Below are 21,188 nucleotides of genomic sequence, written 5' to 3' on the forward strand. Positions count from 1 at the left end.
GCTTAAATAAATGTTTGACCAATAGCAGGCTAATTTTTAAGTTAATAATTTTGTATGGTCGGCAAATAATGTTATAAAGTTTGACAGAAATAAAGGTTCCCCACCACTGTGCTTGGTAAGATGGAGGGTTGGAGAAAAAGAGGAAGACCCCCAACGAGATGGATTGGCCAGGTGGCATCATTGATGGACTCAAGTGTGGCAGCGGTAGTGAGGTTGGCCCAGGATCCGACATTGTTTCGTTCAGCTGTGCATGGGGTCGCTATGAGTCGGTTCCGACTAGATGGCACTTGACAACAACCACTGTGCTGGGCAAATGTGAGAACACAGGTTATGATAGTATACTGATGCCTACGAAGAAAAGAGGAGATACTCTCATCAATTAAAAGATCTAATTAAGGAAGGACTTTAAAAAAATTTAGAGGCATTTCATCAATGTTAATGCTGATGATAAATCAATCGTTTTCTAGGAACTCATAAAATTAAAAGGCAGTGTAGCTAGCTAGGGTTCTGCTGTGCAACTTAACATTGTGCAACTTGACCAATTTATGTACACTCTCCCTAGGTTTTGTCTCATTTATTAAATGGGATTTGCAAAAACTTTCCTTACTGGGCTATTGATAAGATTCAGTAATGTTTGGGTTCATTATGTTGTAAATAAAACTTACCCAAATGATAGGCAGGTACAAAAAACCCACAAAAACCCTGAGTTACAGCGCGAAAGACGAGGCTGTTTTTATTATTTCTATAACTAAGTACTCGAGGCAGATGTTACAGCAAACTTCTCTCTAGTCCTGGCACACCTTCTGGTGAATTTGGAGAAAGGGGATTGAAGGCCCGCTAAGGTTTCTTCCAACAGAACTCGTTATGTTCTGTATAGTGTCTGTTCTTAACTGTCCCATGGAAGTCACTGCTCTAAGGCAAAATTAGAGGTAAGGACACAGCGGCTCGCCCCGTCTTTTACTGGATCTCTAAGAAAGGCGCCTCAGGGGCCAATCCTGGCTCCTCCCACACCCACAATGCACCTCTCTATTCCATCTAGGCGGCTATTCTGTCACGTGTCACCCGACGGAGCGCGCTCCCGTTTGGCGCTTGCGCAGAAAGCGGCTCCAGCTGTTTTTCTCCGTGTAGGCGGCGGCGAGCGGAAGTTCTCAGGAGCGCCAGTTCCGTCTGTGTGTTCGAGTGGGCAAAATGGCGAAGATTGCTAAGACTCACGAAGGTAAGCTACCTTCCTCTGTTTACCTGTCTTTTCGGCAGCTGAGTCTGTTAAGACTGTATTATATTTTTGCCTCTTCCCGTGTATTTTTTGGAAGGGGGCCGGGCTTGCGCTTCGTTGTCTGCGTCGTGCCTCGGCGCCAGCGGCCCAGGCCACTGCCCTATGTAATGGCGTCCTACTCGTACACCACCGACAGGCGCTTTGTTCTGTGCTTGGGTGCTGTTGCTTCCGAGTTGCCTTCTCTGACCAGAGGCCCTCGCTTAAACGGCTTGCTAGCGGCGACTCCAGAGGTAGGAGTCGGAAACAGGCATCTCAGGCTGGATTACCCAACGATTAGTGTATCCACGGGTTTACTTGTGTTCATTTACTAATCTAGTGAAAAATTTCACCTGGCATATTGTTCAGTACAGATTAGGAAGTAAGCACAATTGAGACCCTGCGTATCTCACTTACTGTACACGGGTGCACTTCGTGTTCACTGGTTAACCCGCCCAGGGCGTGGGAGGAAAGTCTGTGGCCTGTGGGAACCGTTGTTGTCAGTCTAGTTGCCACGTAAGAAAGTCGGAAAGACTAGAATACGGCAACCCCTTTTCAGGCAGCAGCAAGTCGATACCCGTTATTCCGGACTTTGGGTAAAATGTGTGTTTTTGTGTGTCTAGGTTATAGTTGGTTTTCTTGTATTTGGGCATAATGTTACTCTTTTTCTATGGCGAATGGTTATTAGAGGAGCAGGTAGAAGAGAGGGTGACGGCACGTTAATATTACTGATGCCTGAAGCTTTCCAACTAGTTGAATATACAAAATTGGCATAGACTGTAGTCTATTGGTGAGTATTAGGTTCAGAGGAAATAGGGTCCCTTTTCAGAAAAGATGATGAAGCTAGAGAAGTTGGAACTGCATTCCTTGATTTCTGATAAAGAATCCAAATTTTTCTTAAAACAGAGGCTTCCAAGAGAGCGAATCACTTTGTATTTCACACACCGTTTGTTTCGTTGGTTTATTTCAGTGTGGGAAGTTCGGAGTTAGTTTGTGAGAGGTAACACAGAATGAGGTGGTCACAGTTTACGATCTAACGTGAAAAGGACATATATATTTTTGTATGAGGCCGAACCAATTCTTAAATAGAAGTACAAGTAATAGGTTCCAGGAGTCTTTGGAATGAAGTGATTATGTTTAAGTTTTTTTCAAAGAGGAGGTGATGTCTGGAAAGAGCAGTCAGTTTTCAATGAGGGTAGATGTGCCCCTGAGAGAGTATCTTGTAACACGGTAGTGAGATGTGAACGTTAACTGTGTTTTCAGAAGTCAGCTGTGACAACAGGAAAAGAGCGTTCAAGCAGGGAAATAAAAGATGCCTCTGGCTAGGTCGTTCGGGACTAGACTGTGAATATTATTGTCCACTTGGAGGAACTGAAGTCCATGTCTCTGCAATTTAAGAAGTTTGCAGATGAATTATCATTGATATTAGTATTATCTTTAAGTTCCAGAATTTAAACACTGCTTTAGTCCAAAGTATCATTTCTCTAGATTTTAGAATGTCTCCACCATACCTTTTGTTAAATAATTAGAAAATGTACATTGCCATTGTATTCACTCAGAAGTAGATTATTATTCATTTAGTAGCTTCAATGTCTTATTTGTTGGTATCTTCATCATAAGAGAACCTTTGACAAGAACATCAGTAAGGTTTTAGTCATTTTCCTTCATTTTAGAAACCCAGCTATAAGTCTTGGCTAGTAGAAGAGAGCAGTTCATTCTATTTTGGGGTTATTCATCAATGTGAATTAAATGATGACCAAAAAAAAGTATTAAAAATTCAGTTTAACATCCAACTATCCTCTGTGTGCAAGGCCCTGCTGTACTCTGCACAGTATAAAAAATGAAGATAAATTTGCTGCCCTCAAGAAGTTAGCAGTGTAATTTTTGTTTTTAAGTTCCATGCAGTCAGTTCTGACTCATAGCAACCCTGTATAGGGTTTCCAAAGAGCAGTTGGTGGGTTTGAACTGCCTACCTTGTGGTTCACAGTTCTGTGCTGATCCTACAGTACTAACCAGGAGCCCAGCAATGTAGTAGCTGGACTCTTAAATAAGACCCACCTACTTGCCAAGTCACTGCCAACTCAGTGACCATATCGTTGTCGTTGTCGTTAAGTGCCATCGAGTCGGGTCCGACCCATAGCGACCCTGTGCAGGGTTTCCGAGGGTGTAAATCTTTATGGGAGTAGAAAGCCTCATCTTTCTCCCGCAGAACGGCTGGTAGTTTCGAACCACTGACCTTAAGGTTTGCAGCCCGATTCGTAACCACTACGCTACCAGAGCTCCTTAGGATAGAGTGTAATGATTTCACAGGGTTTCTGAGGTTCTAAACTTTTATGGAAGCTGATTGGCTCATCCTTCTTCTGAGGAGTGAGTGACTGGTGGGTTTGTCTAAGTTTTCAGTTAGCAACCCAACACTTATAGACCCCAATGTCTCATCAGGGTTCCTAAAATAAGATGGAGTGATAAATGTTTAATAAACATACACATAGTATTTGTATAGCTTCTTGCTCTTTTCCAGTTGACAGTTTCCTAGGGAGCTCTAGTCCTTCATGGTCCATCTCTGTTTTCACTTGTTAAGCAATCACTAGATGCAGAATTACACTCTTGGTTATTTGTTGATATCATTAAGTTTCGTTGAGTCACTTGCAACCCTATATAGGGTTTCCGAGGAGCAACTAGTGGACCTGAACCACTGACTTGACTATAGTTGTTGTTGTTAGGTGCCATTGAGTTGGTACCCACTCATAGCGATCCTATGCCCAGCAAAACGAAACACTGCCCGATCCTAGGTCAACCTCACTACCGTTGTACAGTATAAATATTACATTACTTAGAATATTCTATTGTATTAAGGTTTTCTCTTCCACTTAATTGAAATAATATCATATAGGAACTGTTCCTTGGTATGTCTACTACCTGTTACATAATGAATGCTCAAATATTTAGTAAGACCCTACTTTATACTGGACTTATTGATTGAGCATCATAGAAAGGTGCACTTAAGCTGACCTTGAAGATACTGTGTGGGGGAGTTGGTTCCAACTCACAGTGACCCTGCATAGGGTTTCTGAGGCTGTAAATCTTTACTGGAGCAGAAAACCTCCTCATCTTTCTTCTGCAGAATGTCTAGTAGTTTTGAACTGCTGACCTTGAGGTTAGCAGCCCAGATTGGGTAGGCTTGGACATAACTGTTTGGCTGAAGTAGGTGGGAAACAGGACTTATTCATTATTGGGAACCTGTTGAGCTGAGAGGAAAAACGGTTAGGTTAGCATTAGATTATGGAAAGCTTTACAAAGTGTGATAGGTTTGACTTTGGTTTCCAGTGGTCTATCTAATAAAGTGTACCTCTCCTTTCCCTGGGTGGTCAAAACTGTTAAAAAGCTAACAGAAAGGTTAGGGGTTTGAGTCCACCCAGGGGCATATGGGAAGAAAAAGATGGTTATCTACTTCTGAAAAATCAGCCATTAAAAACCCCATGAAGTACAGTTCTACTCTGACATGTGGGATTATCATGAATTGACTCAAAGGCAGCTTGTTTCTCCTATTCCAGGTAGTTTATTAAGTTACTTCTTGTTTTCGGGAAGTCATTGGTTGCAGTGTGAAGGATGATTGAAAGGTACAGTGAGCATCCATCCTAATCTGTTGTAGTTGAGATGAGAGGATTGGATTTGAACCTCACTGTGATAAGAGAAAGTCTTAACCACATGGACAGTGATTTAAACACACCAACCACTACATGGAATTCTGATGTGGCGCTATAGGATAAACACAGTACCATAAGGTCAGCAGTTAACTCACCACCCCCCTTGGAAACCCTATACAGTCCTGTGAGTCTCCTGTGAGTCGAAGCTGACTTGCTGGCACTTAAAAACAACTACTACATGGGAAAAAGATAAGACTGTGTTCTTGAGTGAAGATTGAGTTTCAGAAACCCTGTGGAGCTTGTCTTTTCTGTCCAGTAGGGTCTCCGTGAGTCAGAATCAACTCGATTGCGGTAGGTTTGGGTTTTGGGTTTTGGTGACATGAAAATTTTGTGAAACAGCTTTTAAAATGTTTAATTTTTGTTTCAGAGTTGTCCATAATCGTGCTGCTTTTTAAGTAAAGAAGATTATTTTAAATAATGTGACTGGTAGACATTTCTTTTGTTGTGTCTTTTAATAAAAATTTTTAAACTTTATTTTTAAAATAATGGTTGTTCCAGTAATTTGTACTTGCATCTTCTGAGGTAATACGTTAGTCCAATTGAAATAGGATATTTTACCATCATATGTGGTTCTTTTCACAGGCTGCTCCCTTCATTCAGTCAAATGAATACTGTTTTTTCTTGCAATCATTCCTTTTAGATATTTAGACATTTCTAATATTTAGATATCTAATTTCTAATTAGATGTTAGGGTCAGTAATTCTAATATCTGCTTTAAAACTGTCTCTCTCCCTCTCCCCTTCTTAACACCCTGGTCCTTGTGGCTCATACTTTCCAGGATTAAAATTATAAAAGAGCTGGATATATTCAGTTCAGATATAATCTTTTGGACTTCCCTGCATGGTATATTGTGCCACGTGTATACAGTTATGAATGTACATAATCTTGCCATCCAACAGCTCTCTTCAGATGCTTGTGATTTTGGCAAACAAGGAAGAAGTAGATATTCTGTTTTGGAAGAGAAAAAATGTATTACCCGAAAACCTTGTATATTGGTTTTTGTTGTTGCTGTCCTTTGAATTAGATTTTTGGGGTATCACAAAGCTGAAAAAGATTTTCCCAATAATCTTTGAGGAATGGCCAGAATAGATATAGTTTTACTGTTCTATGTCTTTCTGAGGTTTTTGTTTTCCTTTGTTCAGAATAATTGTTTTTATTTTAAAGACTGGTGTCGTGCTGTAGGATAAGCACTGGATTGCCAACCACAAGGTCTCTGGTTCAAACCTATCATCTACTCCTCAGAAACCCAATACATGGTTGCTGTGAGTCGCAACTGACTTGACAGCACTTAACAACAAGAAACATGAAGGTTGTTAGTGAAAATAAAAGGGAATAGTCACATCTGCTTAAAGATTTTAAAATATTTTTTTTCCTATGGAATTAGAAATTGCTTTATCATTGTTTATGTTAAGTGCTGTCAAGTTGGTTTCAACTCCTTGTTAAGTGCCGTGGCATTAGTACTCCTCATAGGTTTCCAAGGAGTGGCTGGTGGGTTTGTAGAAGTTTTACATTTTAGAAATCCTTGCTCAACCGTATAAGAATAGATGTCACTTAGAGACCAGGCTAAAAGGTGTCAGTGAGGATTAATATCCAAAGACTGTGCCTCTGAAACATAATGTACAATGATTGGTCCATTGAAAATAATTCACCACAAAAGAAGGAGTGCTGTCAGCTGTGGTTAGCAATATCTGGGCATAGAGAGAAAAGGCATTAGGGAAACATGTTGTTGTTGTTGTTAAGTGCCATCGAGTCGGGTCCGACCCATAGCGACCCTGTACAGGGTTTCCGAGGGTGTAAATCTTTACAGGAGTAGAAAGCCTCATCTTTCTCCCGCGGAGCGGCTGGTAGTTTCGAACCGCTGACCTTAAGGTTCACAGCCCGATTCGTAACCAAATTGTTGGGGAGCAGTTAAACAGTTTCATCAGATGTGACCTTCTGCTTAATTCCTGGCATAGGTTTATCTTAGTTTCCTGTTTTGATCTTAGTTTACATTACTAAATAGTTCATTTTAGAAGAATCAGCAGAAAGCTGGTTCCTATGAGGCACATATTAATGATGTCCCACATATCCAACTTTCCACACTGCTATACCACTCCATCATCTCTGACATTAACAACTCCTCCTCCTCCTCTCAGTACTCTCTCATCTTTGTTGTTGTTGTTAAGTGCTGTTGAGTCGGTTCTGACCCAGAGAGACCCTGTATAGGGTGAGCTTGAACCACTAACCTTGCAGTTCAAATGGCTTTGCATTCTGACGCATTAACCCACAGCGCCACACCAAGACGCCTCTCTTTGGGTTACATAATTCACTGCAACATCTAACAGAACTCACAAACCATGAAGGAAATGGTTTCTGCAGTTGTAGAGGCTGGCAGGTTCCAAATCCATGGGTCAGGTGTCAAGCTGGAGGCTTCTTCTGACTCATGTAGATGCAGGGGCAGATAACCCTAAAGCTGCAGATCAGACCACAGGCTGCTGTCTCAAAAGCTTCAGAAGCTAGCAGATCAAGTTAGATGATCTCATGTACCAAGAACCAGAGAACAGATGGATGGATGAAGAACTGGATACAGGATCCAGAGCAAGAAGAACTTTGCCAGAGCACTCATATATGTTGGATTTAGACCATAACTTCATGGAAACTCCCCTTACGTGAGCAACAGTGGAGTGTGACTTGAGTTAGGTGGTGACTCAAATTACATCCCACCTAACTGCCTCATTAACATGACAGACAACTTACTCCCAAATAGTGCCATACCACAGGCATGTTGTTGTTAGGTGTCATTGAGTCAGTTCTGGTTCATAGCAACCCTGTATAGGGTTTCCAAGGAGCAGCAGCTGGTTAGTTTGAACTACCGACCTTGTAGTCCAGTGCTTTATTCTGCAGTGCCATACCATATAGACACCAGAATTTATAACACATCACAAAATGTAGAACAATTACATCATAACTGCCAAGCCACTGAAAATCATGGCTCATCCAAGTTGACACAATCTTAACCATCACAAGTTTCAACCTTATTTGCATAAGTAGCAAGATGTCTGATCCCTACAAGCACCTCACCTTCCTAGTCCTGCCGAGCTACTTTGTGGGAGTTACAGACTATGGCTGGAATGACCTTATTAGGTAATTCCTCTGTACAACTCATAACAAGCTAAATATTTACCATCTTTTAAAAGATTCTCCAGTTGGTTTTATAGTACTATCTTTTGATGCCAAATTCAAATGAAAGATAAAATACTTGGTGGTTATGTCAGAAAACATTAAAAAAATTTTTAGCATTGATCATCTTCTGATTATAAAAGTAGTACACTACTTATTAAGTAGAGTTCTGGTGTGGTGCTGTGGGTTAATGCACCATACTGCAAAGCCATTTGAACTGCAAGGTCGGCAGTTCAAGCTCACCAGCTACTCCTGGGAAACCCTATATAGGGTCGCTATGGGTTGGAACCGACTTGACGGCACTGAACAACAACAACAAATTTATTAAGTAAATGAAAAAGTAAAGTCTGTTTTTGGGTGAGTTTTCAGGTGTAGGCATGAGATCTGTTCCTAAGTGTGTCTTTAAGTTGAATTTGTAAATAAGTTGGAAGGCACAGGAGTTACCAATTTGGTTCTTAGAATTTAGTGCAAGAAAAGGCCCAAAGTCTTTCAGTGATTCAAAAGTTACATGGAACAAATAATGGTGATTGTGTTGAAACATTTGTTCCAAGTAGAGTTTGGATTCTTTATTTGAAAATGAGGCTCATTTTCATAACATTAAAAGGCAACTATGGAGTCCTGGTAAGGAGCTCTGGTAGCATAGTGGTTACGAATCGGGCTGCAAACCTTGCAGTTCGAAACTACCAGCTGTTCCATGGGAGAAAGATGAGGCTTTCTTCTCCTGTAAAGATTTACAGCCTCGGAAACCCTGTTCAGGGTCGCTATGAGTCGGAACCAACTCCACAGCACATAACAACAACAACATGGAGTCCTGGTTTGGTGCTGTAGGATAAGCACTGGACCACAAGGTTGGTTTGAACTCCAAGGTTGGCTATTCAAACCTACCAGCTACTCCTCTGAAACCCTATACAGGGTTACTATGAGTGGGAATGGAGTGCTGGTGTTGCGTTGTGGGTAATGCATGGGACTGCAAAGTTGGTTTGAACCGCAAGGCCGGCAGTTCAAACTCACCAGCTACTCCTTGGAAACCCTATACAGGGTTGCTTAACAGAATAAAACAAAACACAAAATCCTTCTTGTAATTAAAAACTGCACATATACACAAAAATAAAGAATAGTGGAAAGCACCCCTGTGAACTGTTCTGCCCTCATCACGTAAATCCTTCCCAGTATTTTGAAGCAAATTTCAAGACATTTTGTCATTTTACTAATAAATGTATCATTGTTTGTATCTCAGGTGGAGGAACTTAAAGTAATCACAATACCATTATTTCACCTAAAAACTAATAGAAACTATCCCATCAGTATCCATTTTTGTCACTTGCCTTATAAACGTTTTAAAATACTAGTATGCTTGAATCAGGTTCTAAGTAAAGTCCATATTGTGATTGGTATGTCTCAATCTATAGGCATTCATGGTTGGTTCCGCCATCTTTTCTTTTCTTTTCAGGTCATATCTTGCAACACCTTTCCTTTGTCTTTAGAGTATCCCACAGTGTGGAGGAAAGGGGGAGAGGCCAATAAAAACTCATTCTTAGACTTTCCCACCACTAACTTCTGCAATCAAAATGTTGGGTCTCACAAGAAAGGGAAGCACAAAGAATATTCTTGGCACTAGGCATGAGTACAATCTGAAATCATATATTAGGTGTAGTTTGTGTTATCCATGGAAAGGAAATATAACAAAGGGCTTAAATTTTAGTGTGTCTCCCAATATGTTATATTGATGGCAACAATATGAAATGTATTACATTAGTTTTTTAACCAACCAGTCCTGGTGTGGCACTGTGGGTTAATGCGCCAAACTGCAAAGCCGTTTGAACTGCAAGGTTGGCAGTTCAAGCTCACCAGCTGCTCCTTGGAAACCCTATACAGGGTCACTATGGGTTGGAACTGATGCGACGGCACTAAACAACAACAACAACCGACTACATACAAATGATACATTCTTGTTTAAGTGACATCTAGTTGGTTCTATCTCATAGCATCCCTGTATAGGGTTTCCAAGGAGTGATTGATGTGTTTGCATCTCCTCCCTTGCGGTTAGCAGTCCAGTTATCCTACAGTGCCACACCAGGACTCCACCTTAAAATAAGAATACCAGTATAAGAAAAACCTCAATCCAGACAGTTTACCCTCATGACTCTTCCGTTAGCATGATGCTTGCAAAATTAAAAAATTGAGAGGATGTTTGAATATAGAAGTTGAGAGGAATTAATGCTTTATTATATACTAGGTGTACATCTCCTAAATGTCAGACCTTTGAGAGAGATGGCAAGAGTTCATTGAGTACTTCAGTGTGTTTCATATTTCCTTACTCAATCCTTATAAAAGTTTCTTGTAGCAAACTGAGACAGAGGTTAAATCAGTTAGCAATTTTCTAAAGGCAGATTCTTTTTATTCCAGAGCTTAGATTTTCTATCACAAAACTACCCTGGTGCTAGATTGGAACCAAATTGTTTAGGGTTTAAATTCTAGGCTAAAGAATTTAGACTGCATTCTTTACTGTTTTACTATTCATTGTGATTCTAATCACCTTGGAGGTTGTTAGAAATGCAGAAACTTAGATTCTATGTACCTATATTAAAATGTACTCTGCGACATTTTAACAAAATCTGGGTGTGATTTTTTTTTTTTTCTCTTTACACTTAAATATGAATTTGAGAACCATCTCCATAGTATTCTTTATTTTTTATATTTCTGGTAGAGTTGAGGTTAATTTTGAATGTGATTTTGGGTCCCTATTCAACATACTATTTTTTCAGTTGGGAAAAGGTTTAGAAATCATTTCTTAACTTACAAATTAACATTGGTAACCCATTCATACCAAGTGGGTTGGTAGTTGTAAAAGACAATTTGTAGTTGATGGGATAGAAAGCTCTTCAGTACATTTCTGTTATCTGTTAAAATAGGGAAATGTATTTAAAATCAGTAATTTAATAATAGTTATACAAACTAAAATGTTTATATTGAATTGTCTGTATTTAGAATATTTTGCTTATACCTTATAGAGAAATGCATTATGTTGAGAATTCTCTGGAAAATAAGAACATTATTTTCTTTCTCATAGATATTGAGGCACAAATAAGAGAAATTCAAGGCAAGAAGGCTGCCCTTGATGAAGCTCAAGGAGTCGGCCTTGATTCTACAGGTTATTATGATCAGGAAATATATGGTGGAAGTGACAGCAGATTTGCTGGATACGTGACATCAATTGCTGCAACTGAACTTGAAGATGTAAGTTAAAGATTATATAAGACAAGCATTTTTTGTGTGTGTGAAATCAAGAAATAAAAAAGCATTTTTTTGTGAGATAAAATTTCTGTAGGTATCCTTTAAGCTTCAGTAATCACCAGAAGTACTCAGTTCTGAATCTTTATGTTAAAGATGAGATTGTTTACCCAGTAAACACCAGCAAAATCATTGACCAATATAAAGTAAATCCCTACTATTGAATTCTTTCTAGAGTAGCCCATGTGAGAAGTGACTTGATTGTGAATTCACGTATGTCTTTATAACTTTTGATTTCTGATTAGTACTAGATGCTGTTTTTTTCCCTCTGGCATTTTAGTATGAATAGGATAGTTTTTGCTAACTGATATTCATAGACCTTTATATCTGTTTCAGTTGCTCTGGAGGATGACTACCTCTCATTTTAAAATACAGTTCTCAAATTTTTTTTTATATATTCCACGTATTTTGTGAGAACATCCCAAGCATCCACATTTGGAAAAATGCATATCTATGTTGATATGAGTCAGTAATAGACAAACTAACTTTACTTTATGTATTATTAAACTGGTCATTTTTTGATTTTACAAAATACATAAAATTCAAAATTTTTAACCAGTATTTTTTACTTTTTATGCTTCATTTTGTTTTGTTTTGCTTTGAGAAAAAGTCAGTCCCAAAGGGAAGATTTATGGAAGCCAATCAGGGACTAGTATTTTGGATTCTCATACTCTAAAAAGATGGCTATATGTTTAAAAAGCTGTAGGGGACATTTTGATTTTTAATAAAAGTTACACAGTGTTAATATTTTGAGAATTCACCAGCAAAGTACTTTTTACACTATTAATGTGACATACTATAGCATTGTTCTATTTAAACATACTATCAGGGACACAAATATGAGGGAACTTTAAAAGTTTGTAGGAAAATTCCAAATTATCTTTAAGTTGCATTTTCCAACAAACTTTGTGAAGCTCCCTTGTACATATGTTAAAATGTACTTTTTACTATTTCTGTGGTTTTTAAATTATGTTACAAATAGAAAATTCTAAATAAGAGCTCTTTTTTTTTTTAGTTGCCAAATTTGAAAACAAATTTCATAGTTCATTCTGTAAGGAAATCAATGTGCTCAGGTTTTTCTCCTCCATGTTGTTGTTGTGTGCCGTTTACTGGGTTCAGATTCATAGGCGAACCCCGTAAACATTTTTGGAGGAGTGGATGGTGCGTTTGAACTGTCAACATCTACTTTGTTTTACTTGACTTTTTCAGAAAGCATTCCTTGTGTAATAATTTTAAAAAGATAGAACTAAATCTAATTTCTATAGTATCTTAAAGTAGAAAGAAAATTTAATAGCATTTGCAAGTTTTATAAGTGAGGGTCTAGACATAATTGTCATTGTGTATTGCTAACAGTATTTCATTTTGAGTCTTTATATATTCTAATTTTCCAGTTTAACATTTTTGTTTGTGGCTTTCTGGGGGGTTTTCATTGCAGGATGACGATGACTATTCATCCTCTACAAGTTTGCTTGGTCAGAAGAAGCCTGGATATAATGCTCCGGTGGCATTGCTTAATGATATACCACAGTCGACAGAACAGGTGACTAATTTTGAACGTGTTCTGTTCAGCTAAAGAAAAGTAACTGCCTTAGTTCTTACAGTGTTGAGTTGAGAAAATTAGAAATGATGCTTAGTTTATTTTGTAAAATAACTATCTCAGTATACATGAACTATAGAAATGTGGACATGTATCTCATTTTCTTATGCCTTATACTTTATTAACATTTAGTCATATAAAGTAGACCATCAATTATTCATATGCAAATTCAAATTCAAGCTGAAGAAAATGGAAACAAGTCCACAAGAGCCAAAATATGACATTGAATATATCCCACCTGAATTTAGAGCTTATCTAAAGAACAGATTTGATACATTAAACACTAAAGACTGAAGACCAAAAGAGTTGTGGGATGACATCAAGAACATCATATGTGAAGAAAGCAAAAAGTTATTGAGAAGACAAGAAAGAAGGAAAAGGTCAAAATGGATGGATGTCAGAAGAGACAGTGAAACTCGCTTTCCAGTGTAGTGATGCTAAAGCAAATGGAAGAAATGAGGAAGTCATGAACAGGAAAATTTCAAAGATCAGCTCGAGAAGCTAAAGTCAACAAAATGTGCAAAGATCTGGAATCAGAAAACAAAAGAGGAAGAACACACTCAGCATTTCTCAAGCTGGGGGAACTGAAGAAAAAATTCAAGCCTCGACTTGAAAGATTATTGAAAGATTCTCTGGGCAAATTATTGAATGATACAGAAAGCATCAAGAGAAGATGGAATACAGAGTCACTGTACCAAAAGGAAATAGTTAATGTTCAGTCGTTTCAAGAGGTAGCATATGATCAAGAGGAAGGAAGAAGTCCAAGGTATATTGAAGGAATTGGCAAAGAACAAGGCACCAAGAATTGATGGGCTAAAAATTGGGATCTTTCAAGAAAGTGAAGCGGCACAGGAGGCAGTCATTTACCTTTGCCAAGAAATTTGGAAGACAACCATCTGGCCAACTGATTGTGCCTGTTACAAAGAGAGGTGACCCAACGAAATGTGGAAATCATTGGACAATCTCTTTGATATCCCATGTAAGTAAAGTTTTCCTAAAGGTAATACAGAAATGGCTACAATCATACATTGACAGAGAACTTCCAGAGGTTCAAGCCGGATCCAGAAGAGGCTATGGAACGAGGGATATCGTTGCTCATGCCTGATGGATCTTAGCTGAAAGCAGAGAATATCAGAAAGATGTTTATCTGTGCTTTATTGACTACGCAAAGGCTTTTGATTGTGTGGATCATGACAAGCTATGGACAATATTGCAAAGTATGAGTATTCCGGACACTTAATTGTGCTCATGAGGAATCTGTACCTGGACCAAGAAGCAGTTGTTCAAACAGGACATGGGAACACTGAATGGTTTAAAATTAAAAAAGGCGTACGACAAGGTTGTATTCTTTCAACATACTTATTCAACCTGTATGCTGAGCAAATAATCTGAGAAGCTGGGTTATATGAAGAAAAACGTGGCATCAGGATTGGAGGAAGACTCATTAACAACCTGCGATATGCAGATGATACAACCTTGCTTGCTGAAAGTGAAGAGGACTTAAAGTCTTTAATGATGAAGATCAAAGAGCACAACCTTCGGTATGGATTACATCTCAACGTAAGAAAACAAAATCCTCACCACTGGACCAATAAACAACATTTTAATCATCTGAGAAAGATTGAAGTTGTCAAGGACTTCATTCTTCTTGGATCAACTATCAACACTCATGGAAGCAGCAGTCAAGAAATCAAACGATGTAGTGCATTAGGCAAATCTGCTGCACAAGACCTTTTTAAAGTGTTGAAGAGCAAAGATGTCCGCTTGAGGACTAAGGTGTGCCTGACCTGAGCCATGGTATTTCCAGTGACCTCATATGCATGCGAAAGCTGGACAGTGAATAAGGAAGACCCCATAGAAGAATTGATGCATTTGAGTTATGGCGTTGGAGGAGAATATTGAAAGTGCCATGGGCTGCCAAAAGAACCAATAGATCTGTTTTTGGAAGAACAGCCAGCGTGTTCCCTGGAGGCCATATTGTCAGGAGGGACCAGTCACTGGAGAAAGAGATCATGTTTGGTAAGGTGGAGGGTCAGAGATAAAGAGGAAGACCCCCAATGAGATGGATTGGCCAAGTGGCAGCCTCGATGGACTCAAGCGTGGCAATAGTAAGGAGGTTGGCCTGGGATCTGGCAGTGTTTGGTTCTGCTTTGCATAAGGTCACTATGGGTCGGTACCAACTCGATGGCACCTAACAACAACAAAGTCGTAAAATGATAGAGATTATTGTTGTTAAGTGCCGTCGAGTCGATTCCAACCCATAGTGACCCTGTATAGGCTTTCCAAGGAGCAACTGGTGAGCTTGAACCACCAACCTTTGCAGTTCAAACAACTTTGCAGTCTGACGCATTAGCCCACAGTGCCACACCAGGATAGAGAATATTAGTGGGCATTTGTTAAACATTTTCCCATGTTTTACAATGTTCTTATTTTTATTATATTCTGTTTGGTTATTTTAAAAAGGATTAAGTGAGACATGCTTCTTTTCAGTATGATCCTTTTGCTGAACACCGACCTCCAAAGATTGCAGACCGGGAAGATGAGTACAAAAAGCATAGGCGGACCATGATAATTTCCCCAGAGCGTCTTGATCCTTTTGCAGATGGTAATTCTTTACCACTTTTCTATAAGTATTCAGAAATTTGTGTTAAATTGTCTTTAGCCCTTTGATTTTTTTTGGCATGCTTATGAATTTACTTTTCTTTTTAAAAAGTCCCCCTTATTATAGATTTGTATAGATTTGGTTGAAGTCACAGATGCCATATTCTTCATCTTTATAATGCAAGTTTTCTTTCCAGGTAGAAGGACAAGAAAATAATGAGCCAATGCCATAGAAACGCAAAGGGTTAAAGGTTTTTCTTTTACTTTTGTTTTGGGTACGCTTTCTATACTTTGAACAAATGTGTGTTTCTGCTCAAATTGCTTTCCAATTATTGAAAGTTTTCATTCTGAATCCTAGATTTTTAGGATTGTTATTTTTGAGACTTTCTAACTCACATTAGAGCTTCCCCCATGTTGCTCTAAAATATAGCTTAGTAAATGCACCTACTTTGCTTTAAGCATATTTAAAGATGAAGCAAAAGTGTATATCAAAGACTTGATATTTTTAATAGTTGGAGTCTGTTTTGCTAATGTTAGTGTGCATCTCAGCACAAGGGGCAATAGTGAACCTGATGGAAGCTTTCCTCAGGTGAGTGAGTTTCACAATCAAAATTAGGTGCCTGTTTCTTAAAATTAGAGTCTGCTGCAGGTTTATAAATTAGACTTTTCAGCCTGCATGAATTAGTAGGGATATTCTTTTTTTTTTACTTGCTTAATTGTAATTGATTTAAACATGTATGTCAGAATTCACAGGCCCATACTAACTGTCCTTAATTTCTTTCCTACAGCAGTACTGCTATATGCCAGTCCTGTCTGCATTCTTAAGGGTGCAGTTCAACACATCCTCTCTAGATTATGGTGAAAAAGTATTCCAAAGGAAGTTCTTAATCAGAGCTAGTGTCAGAAAGAATGACACTGCCAATTGGGCATGATCTTCAGTATAGGAAATGTCTTAGAATTTTGTTTTTGTTTTTACTAAATTACGATGATGCTATACTACGGGTATAGCTAATTATCACATTTCGAAAGCATAGTTTGCCTCTGAATCTTATTATATACTGTTTGGGCTTCTTTAAAATATTTTGAGTTTTGTAACGCAAATTCTGAAATTTCAACCAAGAGACTACGACATATGTGTGTACACCATTTTTCTTTCGTGTGCATTATAATAACTGGTAGAAGTAATATATTTCACATACTATGTTTTCAGTTGTAATTTATACTTTCTAAGAATTAAAAGTATGTTTTTGGGTCAACAAAGCTTTAAAAAAATACTCATGAAGCCCTTTTTAGTCACATAGCATCAGAATAAGATTATAGGTATATTTTAAAAAGATTTTCTAGTCTATGACTGTTTTAGAACATTGTATGAAGAACTTATCTAGGCGTAGTTATTTGTAGTCAGGATTTTAACAGCTTGCAACAGGTAATGTTTTGAATATAAATATCTTTCCAAAGTGTTACTAATGGTAAAGAGATAATTTTCTAGGCTTCTATTCTGCTGCTTGAAGTCAGAACTGCTGATGGAGACAAAGGCACGAAAGTGTACGTATTCCGGATTAGCAACCCAGGAACCCATCACTTCTGAAGACTAAACTGTGCTGTCATTTTGTTTTTATATGCATTAAATATTTGTTTTAAACTGCTGTAGATATGTTTGTGTTCAAACAGGTTAAATTGATCAGCAAAACTCAATAAAAAGTAAGATGTATAATTATTAAAGTTTTCCATCAAAAATAAATTAAATGATTATGAGATAACATAATATTAGAGCAGGGCAGATAAATCAGCAGAACCAAATTATCCTTTATTTATTGTACTCTTGTCCTGTTGCTGTTCTTTTCTGCAGGAGGGAAGACCCCTGATCCCAAAATGAATGCCAGGACTTACATGGATGTAATGCGAGAACAGCATTTAACTAAAGAGGAGGTATGTCAATCTGCTTCTTTAATGGTTGTGAAAGAATGTAAAGAAAGTTGAGACTGCTAGCCTTTCCTGTTTTTATGTAATTTGCTGAATAAGTAATATTATAATATTAATAAAAGTTGATAAAGAACCATATTCAAAATTCCATCACTGCCAATTTAAACTTTTCATATTTCTGCGTCTATTTTTTGTCTGCGGCTCCAGTCATATGTGTATAAACCTTTGAATCTTAGAGCAGGGTCAGGAGAGAGGTAATGGTGATAGTAATTTTATGAAACCTGTATGTAAGGGAAAATTCAAATAAATTATTTCTTGAAAAATTCTTAATCCTCCTGTAAAATTCAGTATGGATATTGGTGGTAATTTTTGAAGGATTCCTCCTGACATACAGAGATTACTTCTTTTGTTTTAATAGTAAGCCTCCGTAATTTTATGCAGGTTCTCAGTACTACACTTGTCTTAACCTCTTCATGGGTTCCAAGGCAGAGAGGTTAGCTAAGAAGGTTATGGTGACTTTGAGACTCCAAAGAGGCTAGCCTTCAGTCGATGTTTTCAGAGGAACAGGACAGTCAGTGATAGGGACTTACTGTGAAGAAGTTTTAAGAAAAATTGAACTGAGGATTTTTTGCCCCAATCACAACAAAGACTGCCTACAAGAATTTAATTGGAAACCTTGCCCCATTTACTCTACAGTGTTGATTATGCTCCTGCAGACTCTTGTTTTCAAAACTCATCATTGAAAAGAAATAAAATTTGAGTCCCTCAAGGATGCCAAAGCTACTATTTTTGATGTAGTGTAAAGCAAAGAGCACAGAATTCTTTGGGAAAAGAATCAGGGAAACATCCCCTTCAGAAGTGTAGAGACCTAGGTGGGAGGATGTGTCGAGGAACAATAGCTTCACATTTTGATATTTTTGTTTAATCAAAAGGTTTTTATAACAGTGCTTTTTGACTTACTCTTCAAGATAATGTTTATATAGTTGTAAGTCAGAATAACTTTGTTTTCCTTTTTATCATGCTTTTATCTTGTTATATAGTTTTCTTATTTGCTACTTATATGAATTTTAAAGAAAACTGCTTTTTAAAGTTGTTTTGGTTCTTCATTGTTGATAACACGATGGAAGATAGTTAATTTTACTACCTGTACACAAAGTTGGGTGACCTATCTATGTTAAAAGTTCTGTACTTGCTCGTATGTTTATTGGACATATGTGGAAGGCTGATGATACAGAATGAGCAGGAAAATAGGGAAGGGGACCAGCATAACTATGATGGTAAATAGAAATGATTGTATTAATGACAAAAAATAACATTGAAAACATTTGAAGTACAAATACTCACTGCTTATTCACATATTTTTCAGAGAGAAATTAGGCAACAACTAGCAGAAAAAGCTAAAGCTGGAGAACTGAAAGTCGTCAATGGAGCGTCAGCATCCCAGCCTCCATCAAAAAGAAAACGGCGTTGGGATCAGACAGCTGATCAGACTCCTGGTGCCACTCCCAAAAAGCTGTCAAGTTGGGACCAGGCAGAGGTAATTTCTTTTTATTATTATTTCAAAATTCTGTTTTTCAGTAAAGTATGTTTCTTTTGGAATATTCAGTTTAGACGTGTAGGTGCATCACATAGTGGAGGATGAATATACTGTGGTGATCTTCCTCATTTTCTAGATGAATAACTTAAGCCTCTGATCACATGCCTCACTTGTGCACTGCTACTGCATTCCTGAATCAGTTAGAGGACTCCGTTATATTGTCATACTTCAGCTTCTGGTGAAGTCTGGTGGTGGTGATGTGCTCTGGAGTCGGTTCCGAGGCTGTAAATCTTTACTAGAGCAGAAAGCCTCATCTTTCTCCTGCTCGTAATCACTACAATACCAGAGCTCCTTCTTCACTTTTAGTTGATGCTTTTGCTTATTCCCTCAAAATAGAAACCATCAAAGATAAATGCCTACATTTTCTCACCTGAAATCTACTTTTTCCCTCCTGTCCTCATCTACTGGGATTTGTCAGTAGCAGATCTAGATAGAGAAACTTTAGTCAGTCATTTAGAAGTCATCCTGTATACTTTTCTAAAATTTTGTTGGCCCTAACTTTAGGAGCCCTTCCTGGTGGCATAGTAAGTTATACATTGGGCTGCTAACTGCAAGGTCAGCAGGTAAGACCCTACTAGAGAAAAAAGTGGAGGGAGAAAGATGAGAGGAGGGTAGTCCCATAAAGATTTACAGCTTCAGGAACCCTAGGGAGCCTTGCTTGTACTCTGTTCTTTAGGGTCGCTATGAGTTGGAATTGACTCCATGGCCAGGAGTTTTTGGGGAATTTAAGTTATGTTCAAGATCTAACCAATTTTTATGGCCTCTGTCTCAGTCTGAGTCATTATCAGTTCTAGCTAAGCCTACTGCAGTTTTATTTACAAATAAAAACCAAAATTTATAGAGACATTTTCCCAAACTCAGAATTGTGATGTGGTAAATTGAATATATAAAAGAATCAGCAAATCACAAAGTCAGCAGTTCAAACCCACCTGCTGCTCCTTGGAATCCCTTTACAGGGTTGCTATGAGTTGGAACTCATTTGACAGCACTTAATAACAACAGCTTTAAAGTTGGGAAAGAGAAGCTTATCTTTGTATCTGATTAACTGTACTTACTACTCATGGTAACTAGACACAGAGTTGATGTCTTAGAAAAGTTACAGAGATTCAGACTGTAATTTCTTTCTTTTCATTTAATATAACTCTGCCTAATATTATGACTTTGGAATTATGGGATAATTGTTAATGTGCCATGGAGTCTATTCTGACTTAATAGTGACCCCATGCCGAGTGCCTAAGAGTGGCTGTTGGGCTTGAACTGTTGACCATGAAGTTATTATCTATAGTACAGTGCTTAACCTACAGTGCCACACCAAGGCTTGTATACTGTTGTTGTTAAGTCCCGTCGAGTCGGTACTGGCATGTAGCGATCCTGTTTAGGGTTTCCGAGGAGTAACTGGTGAGCTCCCAACTGTCAACCATGCAGTTCAAATGACTTTGTGGTCCAACACATTAACCCACATTGCCATACCAGGCCTTATGGGCTTGTATACTGTTGTTGTTATGTGCCGTGGAGTCGGTTCCGATTCATAGTGACCCTATACAGGGTTTCCGAGGCTATAAATCTTTATGGGAGCAGAAAGCCTCAACTTTCTCCTGCAGAGCGGCTGGTAGTTTCAAACTGTTGACCCTGTGGTTTACAGCCAGATTCGTAACCACTATGCTACCAGAGCTCCTTGGGCTTTTGTATACTAGGATGCATTTATTTCCTGTCTTTATCTGTAATTCAACACGAGAGGGGCAGCTGCCAAAACATGAGTTTTTGAACAGTGTGTGTGTGCTTCACTTATTTAATCCAGAATTTCTCAATTTTGAGTAATATATATAAGGGGGCTTCAGTGAGTTTGTAGGAATATTCCATTCTCTTATTCTCTTTCAATTCCATTTTTCCATGAACATCTTGAAGCTCTTGAATCTTTTAAAGGAAAATGTGTTCAGTCTTTAATTTCAAAATGTTGTTATGCAAAATTGCATACATAGCAAGCTAGATGAAATAGCCATTAAGAGCATTCAAGTTTGAAGTAAGTATCTGATGTATTTAAAAATCTGTGGAATGCCCATGAGTCAG

General features: G+C 38.2%; 1 protein-coding gene across 2 annotated transcripts in view; it reads left to right on the forward strand.

The window, feature by feature from the left end:
• The first annotated feature begins 1,146 nt into the window (after positions 1 to 1,146).
• The window catches only part of SF3B1 (splicing factor 3b, subunit 1, 155kDa), a 46,384-nt gene continuing 26,342 nt past the window's right edge, over positions 1,147 to 21,188 (forward strand). The window contains exons 1-6 of one of the 2 annotated variants that reach the window (XM_006862010.1): positions 1,147 to 1,216; positions 11,183 to 11,349; positions 12,839 to 12,943; positions 15,491 to 15,605; positions 17,451 to 17,530; positions 18,891 to 19,061. In XM_006862010.1, coding sequence (XP_006862072.1) covers positions 1,189 to 1,216; positions 11,183 to 11,349; positions 12,839 to 12,943; positions 15,491 to 15,605; positions 17,451 to 17,530; positions 18,891 to 19,061 — 666 coding nt within the window. In that variant the 5' untranslated portion in view covers positions 1,147 to 1,188. Of the gene's footprint in view, positions 1,217 to 11,182; positions 11,350 to 12,838; positions 12,944 to 15,490; positions 15,606 to 17,090; positions 17,244 to 17,450; positions 17,531 to 18,890; positions 19,062 to 21,188 lie in introns of those variants that run through there. The other variant, XM_006862011.1, reaches the window with a different exon arrangement.

This window comes from Chrysochloris asiatica, unplaced genomic scaffold (genome assembly GCF_000296735.1).
Source record: "Chrysochloris asiatica unplaced genomic scaffold, ChrAsi1.0 scaffold00045, whole genome shotgun sequence".
NCBI classification, from domain to species: Eukaryota; Metazoa; Chordata; class Mammalia; order Afrosoricida; family Chrysochloridae; genus Chrysochloris; species Chrysochloris asiatica.